The 12,542-nt window shown below is 45.2% G+C and overlaps 1 protein-coding gene across 1 annotated transcript in view; it reads left to right on the top strand.

Annotated features, from left to right (window-relative positions):
* Positions 1-4,052: 4,052 nt before the first annotated feature.
* LOC105839094 (guanine nucleotide-binding protein G(s) subunit alpha) overlaps positions 4,053-12,542 on the top strand; it is a 36,800-nt gene continuing 28,310 nt past the window's right edge. The window contains exons 1-4 of the mRNA XM_012685144.3: positions 4,053-4,512; positions 7,415-7,487; positions 9,499-9,553; positions 10,604-10,723. Coding sequence (XP_012540598.1) covers positions 4,374-4,512; positions 7,415-7,487; positions 9,499-9,553; positions 10,604-10,723 — 387 coding nt within the window. The 5' untranslated portion in view covers positions 4,053-4,373. The remainder of the gene's footprint in view (positions 4,513-7,414; positions 7,488-9,498; positions 9,554-10,603; positions 10,724-12,542) is intronic.

Genomic DNA, 12,542 nt, shown 5'->3' with positions numbered 1-12,542 from the left:
CTTACCGTCCATTCTTTCCGCAAAACTTTAAATCGCGATATCTTCGCTCGTAAGTCACGTAGCGAAAAAATAAAACACTTTTGTTATATAAATCGGATGCAAGCTATCCATTAAACTTATTTAGAAATCAATTAATTTAGCCGTTATTAAGAATCTAATAACTACGGAATCTCGCAAATGGCGTCTCGCGTAATAGAGGCACGGCAGTGCCTCGCTCGCGTACACTTGGCGCGAGGCACTACCGTGCCTCTTGATTGTAGATTTTGTATACTAAGCAAATATTTTCATCAAGTAACAGCTCTATGTACCAAAAATAAAATTTTATTTTGTTTATGATATTAACTCAGCCGTATTCTTCTAAATTTTGATGCGTACTTTAATTCTGTAAAAGAGTTTTGCAATTCTATAAAGCCAATTAACAAATTTACTTCGAAAAGTCAGTAAACCAGACGACTTTAAGATCCCCTTATATGCGAGCAATTGTAAGAAATTTCTTCAAATAAAATCATTTTCTTTTTCTTCTAATTGTCAATATCTGTTACCGTGCTAATTAAAGTAATGCGAGAGAATTTGGTGAAAAAAATTAATTGAATTTGCCAGTAATGATGAGATTCTAACGTTGCGCTACATTGGAGCGATTTAAATCAAAGTGCGGAATACTTATTTGTAAAAATGCTATAAGGATTAGTAAAGATAAGTAACTTTTTGTCTAGAATGGAAATATGAAAAGTGAAATTTTTTACCGCAATGAAGAAAATTTTTATTTAAAAAAAGTTCTAATTCTTGGTTCAAAGATATTGTTTCTTTTCCGTCCGATATTCGCCCCCGCCCTCATCTCGTGAAAATGATTCAACGAGAAACGGGAAATGTATTTTTCTTAAAACTATAAAAAATAAGGTGCGCAAAGGGCACCTGAAGTTTCGCTGCACGCGCCTAAATCGTCCGTGGCACGGTGGGTCGTCGCGCTGGTGGCCTAGCAGACATGTTGACTGCAAGAAACATCTTGTTTCGAACGTTTCGATCGCAAATTTTCTCGAGAATACGAAAGTAAGAAGAGGACGAGCGCGAACTCTGTGAGAAAACACGGGTGGCGAGAGAAAAATCAGAGTGAGGTACACGAAACCTTTTTCACGAGAGGGTAAAGTGCACGTGTAAGGGCAAGGGAGGGAAGGTACGCGAAGGTGAAAGTTTCGCCGAGTATTGCTACTGTTTGCCGTGATTGTCGACGATGAGGAATTCGCAGCGACGGTCGACGAGGAGGAAAAGTGGAGGAAGCGGGGTTGACCGGAAAGCGAACCGTTGAAAAAACAAGGCCTGAGGGAGGCGGGTCCTCGGAAAATGTTTGCAAATTCTCGTCTCGCGTAAAGCATGGTCTACAATACATAGAGTAAGCGTAGAGTAAAGAATAAGTGTAAGAGTAACGATTTGCCATATAATTTTTTACGATTTTATGAAACTAATAGCATTGTTTGCATTATTCACAGCACTATTCCTGCGCTCTAATTGGCTGAGCGTAAACATAAAAAATGGAGTAGGAGTAGGAAATAAAATTAATTTATTTTACTTACACCCTTATGCTTACTATTTACCTTATGCTACTCCACACTTACTCCATGTATTGTATACCATGCTTAAGAGATTTCCTTCTTGAGAAAAGGAGCGAAGAGGAAAAGCAGGAGAAAAAGTGTCGACAGAGTGAATGAGGTGACTGAAGGACCCGATGTGATTGTTCTTGATCGAGATTGTCGTTCCCTCGACCAGATTTGATCCGAGAGTAAGTCTTATCTATTTTAACGTCGGTGGAGCAAAAAATTTTCGAGAACGGATGAGGTACTGCGTGTTTTACGCGCGTCACGTTTCTCTACTAACAAATCGTATTCGCGCATCTGTCGCATGTCCGCCACTCTTGCTCTCTCTCTCTCTCTCTCTCTCTCTCTCTCTCTCTCTCTCTCTCTCTCCCTCTCTCTCCTTTCGTCTTTTTCTCTCTATTCCTCCTTCTCCTGTCGTCCCTATCTCTCCATGTCGTAGGAGACGTGTCGCAGTGAGGGAGAGAAAGAGAGAAAGAAAGAGAGAGAGAGAGAGAGAGAGAGAGAGAGAGAAACCATCTCGCGCGATTAACGACAGCGAGGCAGGCTAACGTTAACGTGATCGTCGTGCCGGTTACTACTCCGTGTGTTTTTCTTGCGTGCGGGTGAGTGCAGCCTCCTCGTGGCGATCGGTGGCGTTATTTACGTCACTGTCGCCGTTGTGCGAACGGAGCACAAATTCGCGTGTGTAACTCCGACGTGTGCTCCGACGGTATCCCGTCATTACACACCACCAATCATCGTCGCCGAGTAGCGGAGTGTCAGAGTGTCACGCGCGCTCGCTACTGTTAAGATATTGCGAGTCAGATGACGTAGACCGCCAAGATATTATAGATACTATATATTACCGTACCGGTAGATAACGCAGGGCGTCTGCGCATTGGTGCGCCTTACAGGAGAGACTGAGACGGCGGCGTGTCGACGCGCGCGCCGAAAATTGAAACAGCAGGATCGGTAACTCCGATTCCTTTCTGGAAAGGACTTGATTGTTTAATAAAAACACCAAATGACGTAGCGATGTTCCGAATTTTTCACAGAGCAGGAAAAATGGCCTATGTTGAAGCCATGTGACGCGCCTTCGTGAATCCGAGTGGTTGCAAGTCGCGTCGAATTTATGCTTTTGTACTCGTGTCGAAGTATATATATCTAACTAAATTCCGTGTTTAATTAAAACTTTTATTATTCAAGATACAATTATTAGTATTGTCATCCTAATCGTAACAATGTCGGAATTAATTAATTAATTGTGTCGGGTTTCTCAATCGAGTTAATAAGTCGAATCGAATCTCTGGGCACTAGGGCTCCGGCCGCCACGCGCTCCGTCACCATCATCGTCACCGCCGCCACCGCCGTCGTAGCCGCCGTCGCCGCCACAGTCACAGTCGTCGACACCCCGCCGATCGAGACGTTCGCGACACCGTCCTCCCCCTTGCGCGCCCGTCCGCGCTCTCTCTCTCTCGCTTTGACGTGAGAGCGAGCGAGAGAGGCGATCGGCGCGCAACACAGCCGCCGCGAGAGGGAGGGAGAGAGAAAGAGAGAGTGAGCGCGACACACACATACACACACACGCGCGCGCACACAGACAGGGCTTGCTCTCTCAGTCGCCCGGCGAGCGGAGCGCGAGGCAGCGCGGCGGAGCGCCGAGTCCAGTGCGCGGTGCGTGGTGGTTATGGTTCCGCGGAAGGCCGCCAGTGGAGGCCGTCGTCAGTGATTGATGCTGTGAAGTGCCGTGCTGCTTGGGTGAGTGCCGCGCCGCCGGGAGATCCCCGCGTGCGTAACACGTCGGACGTGTATTAACGCGAGAGACGAACGGCCAAGCGCGGATCGGTCGCCTTCCCGTACTGCTGCTGGTGAGATCGTGCTGGTGCTGGTGGTGGTGCTGGTGGTCACCGCCGCCGTTGTCACCAACGTCGTCGTTGTCGTCGTCGTCGTCGTCGTCGTCGTCGTCGTCGCCGTCGCTGCCGTCGTCGCCGCCGCCGCCGTCGCCGCCGTCGCCGTCGCCGACACCGTCGCCGAGGGCAGCAAGCGAGGGGAGGAAAGGCGACGGAGAGAAATAGAGCGAGAGAAAAAGGCCTGTGCCTTTGACAGGAACGGGAGAGCCATCGCCGGCCGTCGGGGTAGCGGTGGGAAGGAGAGGGAGAGAGCGAGATAGAGAGAGAGAGAGAGAGAGAGAAACGTCGATCGGGCGAGGAAGCGCGCGCGCGCGCGCGCGCGCGCGCAAGCGAGCCAGCGGGCGGACGGGCGGGCGGACGCGGGTTTCGCCGATAGAAGAAGAAGAGTGAAACCGAGACGAACGGAACGGCGGAATCGGAGGCGGACGGCGGACGGCGGGATTCGCGGAACGGGAGCGAGTGCAGCGCGCGTCCCTGCGCGGCGGCGGCGGCGGCGGGACTCGGGCCGGTTTTCGAACGGCGGCGGACCACCCGCAGCGGTAGCGGCGGCGGCGGCGGCAGCGCGGCCGTAAACAACGACGACGACGACGACGAGGTCGTCGTCGCGGCCGCCGGCGCCGGTCGCACGACGGTCGCCCTCGCGACCACCAGCAACTCGATCGCCGCTGCCTCGTCGTCGACGACGACGACGACGAGCCGTCGTCGTCCGTCCCCATCCGTGTCCCGGTCGTCCTACCTCTCGCTCAACTCCACGACCGCCACCGCCGTCTACGCGACGACGACGGCCACCCGCGACAAGGGATCGACAGCAGCAGCAGCAGCAGCAGCATCGTTAGACGTGGAAGGGAGAAACAACGGTGAGGGCGAGCCGCGCGTCTCCTTCCCGTGGTGTGTCATGGGGTGTTTCGGCAGCCAGAGCAGCAAGCAGAGCCAGGATGAAAGCAAAAATCAGAAGAGACGCTCCGACGCCATCACCAGGCAGCTGCAGAAGGACAAACAGGTCTACCGTGCTACCCACAGGCTACTCCTGCTCGGTGAGTAAACGACGCTCCTCCTTTCGATCACCTCGAGTCTCTCGCGGCCGCTCTCGACGCTCTCGTTCGTCGCAACCGAGGCCGAGCATTAAAAATCCCGATGGCCGTTGTCACTCGTGATTGTGTCGGTCTCGGACACACAAAGAGAGATTGAGAGCCTCCGCGAGGCCGGAGGTGACGAGCCGGCCGACCGACCGGCCGGCCGCTATCGCGATGTTCACCGGCGCGTAATTCAATTTTATCGATTATCGTATACGAACAGCCCACCCACCGAATATATCCACCGTGTGTGGCTGCCTGCCTCGTGTTTGTACCCCTTTTCGTCGCTTCCGAGCCTCGTCTCTCTTTCGCCATTTTCCTCCTCTTCCTCCTTCACCTCCTTTCCCCTTTTGCTCCTCCTTCTCCTCCTCTTCCTTCTCCTGCTCCTCTTCCTCCCCCCTTCTCTCTTTCTATATACATGTGTCTATACATCTCGTTCTTCTATTCTCCTGACGCGTAGCTGTAACTCAAAATTCTGCTATTGTACCTACATTACGTCGTCAGTCGCATATGTCTTACGTAACGGGATAAATCTCTCTTTTTCTCAGACGAAAGGACCATAAGAGTCAAATACGGTCTTTAATTTAAATTAAGTTATAAAAATGTAAAAGATTTGTATTTAAAATTACATTTATAATTTCCGCTTTGAGCCATGTTAGCAGATTAACAAACAGTTGGCGATATTTCGTCACGTTTGCAGTATGTAACGATTTCTAACGATCTCAAGAATCGAAATTTATCAGTCACAGTCGGTTACAAGGCCGAATGACACGAGAACTGTATAAAACAATCTGAATGTGTGTTTGTGTGTGTGTGTGTGTGTGTGTGAGACAACAAAAATTTATTAATAAATATTATATAAAATGCCGAAGGAAAAGGTAAACGGTCGGTCGCCAAATGGGGCGGAGAAAATAAGAGAGAAATTCCATATCGATTTTCTCGATCCATTTTCTCTCTTTCGATGATTTTTAGGCTTGCGAGCACATTAACCAGAGCCGCGATATCTTTTCGCATACGTTTCATACATTTTATTGCCTCGTTTTTCATTGAAGCTTTTTTTCAAATAATAAAAACTTTTCTCTCTTCTGCCTCTGACGTGCGCTATTGGTTTATGATAATCGGTTCTATAACTTTTACTCTTTCATATATTATTATAATTCACACATAATGCTCATATTTGTAGCCAGTGACTTTTAATCTACGTTTCTGATTACTTTTTGATTACTAAAGTTTCTTATTTTATTTTATTTTTTTTTTTTATTACGAGAAATAATTTTTTTCTTTGATATTTCTCTTGTTTTCTCTCACAATTCACGTATCTACTTCTTTTTCCACGCACGTGATCGTGCGCGCGAGAAACATTGACACAACGTGCCTATTTAGCGCAACGTTTAACCCCCGCCGCCCTCTCCTCCCCCCTTTGGTTCCTCGTTCACATTCGCCTTCCTATTATCCGGCGTTTATGTAGGTCGTCGTTCTAATTCGATGCGAATGCGCCGTCATCGTCATCGTCGTCGTCGTCGTCGACGGCGGCGACGGCGCGGGTGACGGATGGGATGGAGCAACAGCTGTCGCCGTATTGTTTCCTCGTCGCGTTCGCGACGACTTCGAACCACGGGAATCGTAGGAAGAAAAAAAAAGAACCTGAAACCAGAATGAACGATTGAGCTGGATATCTACAGTTGTAGGTACCTGGCGTACGTGAAATTAGACGCGACTTTTGCTCCATCTGTAATACATATTTTTTTCTAAAAATCTTTTTTTATAATTCACTCGATCGGGGATGACACGATTAACTGCACGGAGAAAATTTTATAGTAAAAATTACTATGATAAATAGTAAGCACGGACCAAGGAAGAGATTTAAAAAATTTTTGCTATATTTTTCATCAAATTATCATAGTATTTACACTACTTAACGGTGTATTCTCCGAAATTTCTTCTTACGATCCGTGGTAACTATCGTAATTTTTACTAAAATATTTCGTTCGCGTACTGTGTACCGAGAATTACAAGATTTCTCGCGAATGGAATTCGAGAGTTCGAGGCATTCGGGATTATTTATAAAGAGTTTGAATGGGCAACGCGCGCGCGCGAATGCCGTTGCGTGTGAAACGACTGGGATGTCGTACACGTAGGCGTACGCGAATAATGTTGATATGATATTTTCAAATTACGTTTAATCGCGGATAGTTAAAACGACTCGGTATTTCGCCCGCGGCCCGTGTACGCGGAGATCAAAAGGGCGGTTTAATTAACCCCATTGCAATCTGGGTCACGATCCCACGCATCGCTCGGAAATCGCTCGTCGTCCCGGTTCGTTTTTAGAGCCGAACTTGTAACTCTCGCGATACAAACGTGGCTACTTCGCGCCCGATCGACTTCCGTCTCCCTTCAAAGTTTCAATTTAAATTATACTACTTTTTTTTTGTTTAGTTTTGTTTTGGTTTCTTTTTTTGCAAAATGAAGCACAGTCGCATTGGTTTGAGAAATTCGAAGGTACGTTCGCGATCTTTATACCTTTATTCATGATTATTCCTTATACCCCATGTTTTTCAAACAATAAAATGATCCATGGAACATCCGAAGCAAAACTTAAGGAGGCCTTGAATATATAAGGCCTGACTATGAGTACGGACATTGGGGGGCTTTTTCAACCACCTCGTCCAAGTGATTGGAGAAATTTATGCCCAGATTTATACGAATAATAATTGTATTAATTCTAACTGATGAAATGTCAATTTTGTCGCGACCGACGAAATGTTTTTTCTTTAAACACGAATTATTCACGCGCGAGCGACGGCAAACAGTTACGTCGACAACGTCAGAGAGACTAACGTCGAGGATTTTCGGTCTGTTTCAGGAGCGGGAGAGTCTGGCAAGAGCACGATCGTCAAACAGATGAGGATACTGCACGTCAATGGTTTCAGCGAGGCGTAAGTTTTACTTTTATAAAAGAAAAAAAAGAGGGGGAGGGGGGCAGAGGTAAACGCGTGCGCGCCGATCGGTCGCGTCGCGGGTCTCATCGATCGCTCCGCTCTCGTCTGGCTGCTCCTCCGCTCTGCGAATCCGGCGAATGTGTCGTTAACCCATTAAAGGAGGGCCGTAATCTCTCCTTTGTTTCCGCGAGGAGGCTCCTTCATCGCACGGAGGGAGCTCGCGTTACAATTGAATGTCAGCGGAATGCGATCGTAAAGCTCACGCGAGCCGTTTACGACGGCATCGCGCACTCATTGAATTTTGTGCCACAGCATCTCTCCTTCTGCCGTTAAAACGCGCCGTTAACGACACCGTCAACTTGGTTACTCAGGCACCCGAGAGAGATGTTTTTCGTGTGGCGAATCGCAAATTAATTGGCACAGCCAACAGAAAGAAAGAGAGAGAGAGAGAGAGGGAGAGACGAGCGGAATTGGTCGGCGCTATTTCTACGGTTTCCTCTATTTGCGGCGACGCGCTAATCCTTCCTGGTATTCTTTTCTTGAACTTGAATCGAGCCTGGTCCCGAGAACAGTCTTTTCCCCCCGCGAGGAGAGATTGAATTGCAAATTGCCGCGCGATTAATTTTTTAGCGCGTTCCGCGAATGATTCATCACTCGCGACCGGTTCAGCGCGATATCAACACGTGGCCGCCGATACGGATCCCGTCGTCACCACTTCCTTCGCCATTTTCTAAGAAAATACACGGGGAAAATTTTTACATCGAAAATTACTGTGATAAGCCGTGGCCGCGGATCAGGGAGGGAATTTTCCTCCATGTCTCCTACGACGCGCACTCGCCCCGCACTTCCCTCTTCGCTTCTTTTCCCGACGTCTCGTTTATACGACGTCGTTTCCGATCTCCTTTTCTTTTATCCAGCGGTGCTCCGAACGATTTCTCTCTTTTTTTTTTGCCCTCGATACAATCGTCTGTTTTTTTTGCTTCGTTTTATTTTTTGCGTCCGCATTTATTCCGCGTTTTTCCAGATCGTTAATCGCGATCGTTATCTCGCGTGGTTACGGCTATCATCGTGTACATTTTATTTCACTTGAATTTCTCCGCAAATCTCCCGCTAATTCGCGCAGGTAGAAACGCAGGTGAAGAACGTTTTCGAGAGAGGAATCTCGCGCGTGCAATTCATTATTTCGTGTCGGCGATTACATTATACAGACTTTTTTTTCCTCAACACGCTCGCCATAGGGCGCATACTAACGAGATTATTCCGTCAAGCGGAACTTGTTTATCCACAAGCTTTCGAATAAAAGGAGAAATGATATATTTTTTACATTTTATATATCTTCCCGAAGTAAGACGTTATCGTTAAAAATTTCTTCGGGTGCAGAATTATAGAATGCGGCAACTGGATACGATAATATTATGTAAATAAACGGATTGGACTCTCACGATTCGTCGTATAAATTCCGTCCGGTTAAAAAAAAAAACGGAGCGGTAAAAGTGGAGTGGCAGGGTGCCTTTTAGTTTTACACCTTTAGCTTTCCTTTTTAATCGGTTCTAACCCGACGCGGCTGCGTCGTTTTATTTCGCGCGCGACGGGCGACGAATTCTTAATTTCTCTCTGGGTGTCGGGAATCTCTTCTCCGGTTTCTCTGTAGAAAACAGAAGGGTCTTCTGGCCGGAATCTTTGAAAACGGACAGCTCCAGAAATACGCATTATTGATCGGCCATGAGTTCTCTCCAGCGAGTTCTTTTAAACGCGTGGTAGTTGCCCGCGCTAAAATTATATCGAATTGGTCTGAAAATACCGATAAAAGAGCGCACGGTCTGCGTTCTATCGTTTCATTCAGCTCGATCATTACCGCTGGTCGACCTACTCTCACTTACGTTACTCTATGTCTCTGTACAATACGCATTTGTTAATCGTAACATTCGGTTAGTCACATTTAATTACGCGCCCGACAACGAACTGGCACCGGGTCTCTAACAACACTAACGGTCTGACGTGTTCGCAGGGAGAAGCGGCAGAAGATCGAGGATATCAAGAAGAATATTAGGGACGCCATTTTGGTAAGTGGACACATTAATTTCTTTTGCGTAAAAAAAAATTTTATGCTTATCGTACGAAAAATTATCATTGGATCAATCAAACGGGAGAGTGTAATTTTTGCAACGGGCATGATTTGGAAACTATAATTTATAAATCGAGCAGTTCTCTCGATTTTTACTTTGTATTCTCTCCTTTTCTTCTTTCCGGTGACTCGGTACTTAGTGATTTAATTCTCATCAATGTTGCATCACGGATTCACTCCCGCATTTGCTGCCAAATTATACTAGATGTATAAATCGTTGCGCTCGGAATAACACCCGCGACATAATCGTTACGTGACACGTAAATTCGGTATCAAATCTAGCTGCAGAGGCATCGTCACCGATTTGTCATTCAACTCCATGCGCGCGCGGTTTCTGTTTCGCCCTCCAGGCAAAGTGTAATCACTTCCGTACGTTGCGTTGACGCAAACGGCGGTTACCTCCAGTGATTCTTTGCATACGGAATTCTTATGAAGTAATTACCAACTTGACAATTACGGCGAACCAGCAGTAGCGACAAAAAAAATGAAGGCGACTCTAGTGAGAACGTTACAGATTTTTAAAAATAGGATATTTAGATTGTATCTCATATCTCATCGACATTGAGCGATAATTCTTGTTATACACCGAGAAAAAAAGTTCTTGTTTTGCGAATGTCTTTATTTTCGAAATGTTAAACGTGTTAAAATAAGATTTATATTTATTGCTTACATATGAAATGACAATAATTGTTAAATAGAATGTATTAATTTTAATTTAATACGCACTAATGTGCTTGATAAACTGTCTTTTCTGTGATACATATAATTTTTTGATCACTCACACACATACACAAAATCAGTGAAAATAAAAAAATTTTATTTTTAACAGATTTTATAATGATTACTTATATGAAAACGTATATATGTTTAAATTCTAACGAAATTGCCTATTTGTACTTGCTGAAAACATTTTTGAAGAAGATAATCAACCATTTTTCTTTAGCCGTGCACGATGAAGAATAAAATAGACGCATCTTTTCTTTTGCAGACGATAACCAGTGCGATGAGTACGTTAACACCGCCCGTTGCGCTAGGTGATCCGTCGAACCAGAGCAGAATGGACTATGTCCTGGAAGTCTCGTCTTCCCCAGACTTCGATTATCCTCCGGTGAGTCAGCCTGTATTTTGCGTTTTACACGAGTTGCCTTGTATTCCCCGGCTGAGCGCGAATTGAGACGCGGGTTTCACCTTCGCGCTCGCGAAGGTAACTCATCGACCTTCCCACCGCTGAGTAATAACGTAAAAAGGAATCCCCGATCCAATCCTCGACGTCACGTAGAATTTATTTGCTGGACACGGTTAAATTCCATTGCACGCGTCTAATTTGGTCGAAACTTTTTCCTTCGCGAGTTTCAATTGCGTAACATTTAAAGGAGGTTCTTCAGTCTTTTCACACGATACAACTGTTGATCAATTTTAAAAATAAGTTTATAATTAATAAATAGGCATTCTTGTGTGAATTTTTTTAAATTTTTTGACTGCGTAGATTTTTTAACTTGAAATATAACTTTCTAAAATAGCATTGAATCTTGAGGGATGGAGAGTTTTAAGCAATTATTATTACAAAATATTATTCGCAAATAATATTTTTGGAAAATTACGTTTATAAGGAAGAATGGAATATGTAATAAAGTTTAAAGGACAGATTTTTAGAATTAAAAAATAAAGTTTTGCCGTATCATTTTCTTATAAGAGTATGAAACGTTTTGAAATGAAATTATACAATTTTCTTCAAGTATGTCGCCCCAGTGACAATGTAGCACTTATCGACACTTGTTACTACGTTTAAATCATTATTATAAACATTCTTTTTTACTCTTTTCCACATCAAGGTTATAAAATAATATTTTAAATAACAAATTATCAGTTGTATTGCTGAAACTTTGTTTTATTATTTATTATTTTGAAGTTGGTAGTACCGAAAGCTCCTTTGTTAAAAAATTATGAGTGAAAAGTCAAGTGTGAGTTTCCTCTCACTTGTTTAAACTGGAGAACCTCCTTAATGTCTCGATGCTTTATGCCCTTGGTATCTCGTTTGTATTATCTCGGCCATCCCGCATTACAATTTTGACTGCAGTTGTCGATAACCCGCACAAATACACACACGTATATTTTACGTATATACGTATCGCCCGTTGTTACATTTCCTCGCGTTAATTTTCGCGAAATTACAATTTACATTGCGTCTGATTGCCTTGAACAGCATTTGTCCGGTATTTGCATGCGTTTGCTTCCAAATTGCAGAATCTCGTCAAGAATCTATAAATACGTTAAATTAAATCTCCACGCAATTATTCAATGTTATTCGTTATTCTGACGACAGTTCTGATCGTCCGCAGCTTTTTCCTCTTTTTTTTTTTTTTAATAAACAATCAAAGCTTATAACGTCCCGAGAAAAATGATTATATTTACACCAAGCACGAAATGATAATGCGTGGGGGAATTTCGTTACGTCGCGCGTTACAAACTCGTCTTGCAATACTTCGGGCGAGACTCCTCGCGATTAACTTCCATGTCGTTTATAGCGCGAACACGGGCGATACGTGTGACGTAATGGGCGGCGAAATTTACTTAACGATCATCACCCGGCATTTCTTCGCGTCTCGTTAAACCGGAGGCGCGGGCGACGGAGACGCACATCTGCGGATTAACGTAACGATGCACGCACGGCGGAGAGACACCGCACACGCGCGTATTGTACATATGTATGCGGCTCCTCGTGTGAGAACCACTGCGTGGCACGATCAGTGTTTACAATGTTTACACAGCCACCGCACATGTAGCGCGCTATATAGCGTCCTGTACTACGACGTGCTGTGCCATTTCTCACATACGTACGTATGTACGTACACACGATATCTCTCAATTGTGTCGCTCGCGCAAATTCATGCGATCATTATACTCGTATGTAATGGGAATTTACATCG

This window comes from Monomorium pharaonis, chromosome 8 (assembly GCF_013373865.1).
Source record: "Monomorium pharaonis isolate MP-MQ-018 chromosome 8, ASM1337386v2, whole genome shotgun sequence".
Lineage (NCBI taxonomy): Eukaryota > Metazoa > Arthropoda > Insecta > Hymenoptera > Formicidae > Monomorium > Monomorium pharaonis.
The sequence above is the reverse complement of the archived record's forward strand: the minus strand, read 5'-3'. Positions and strand labels throughout refer to the sequence as shown.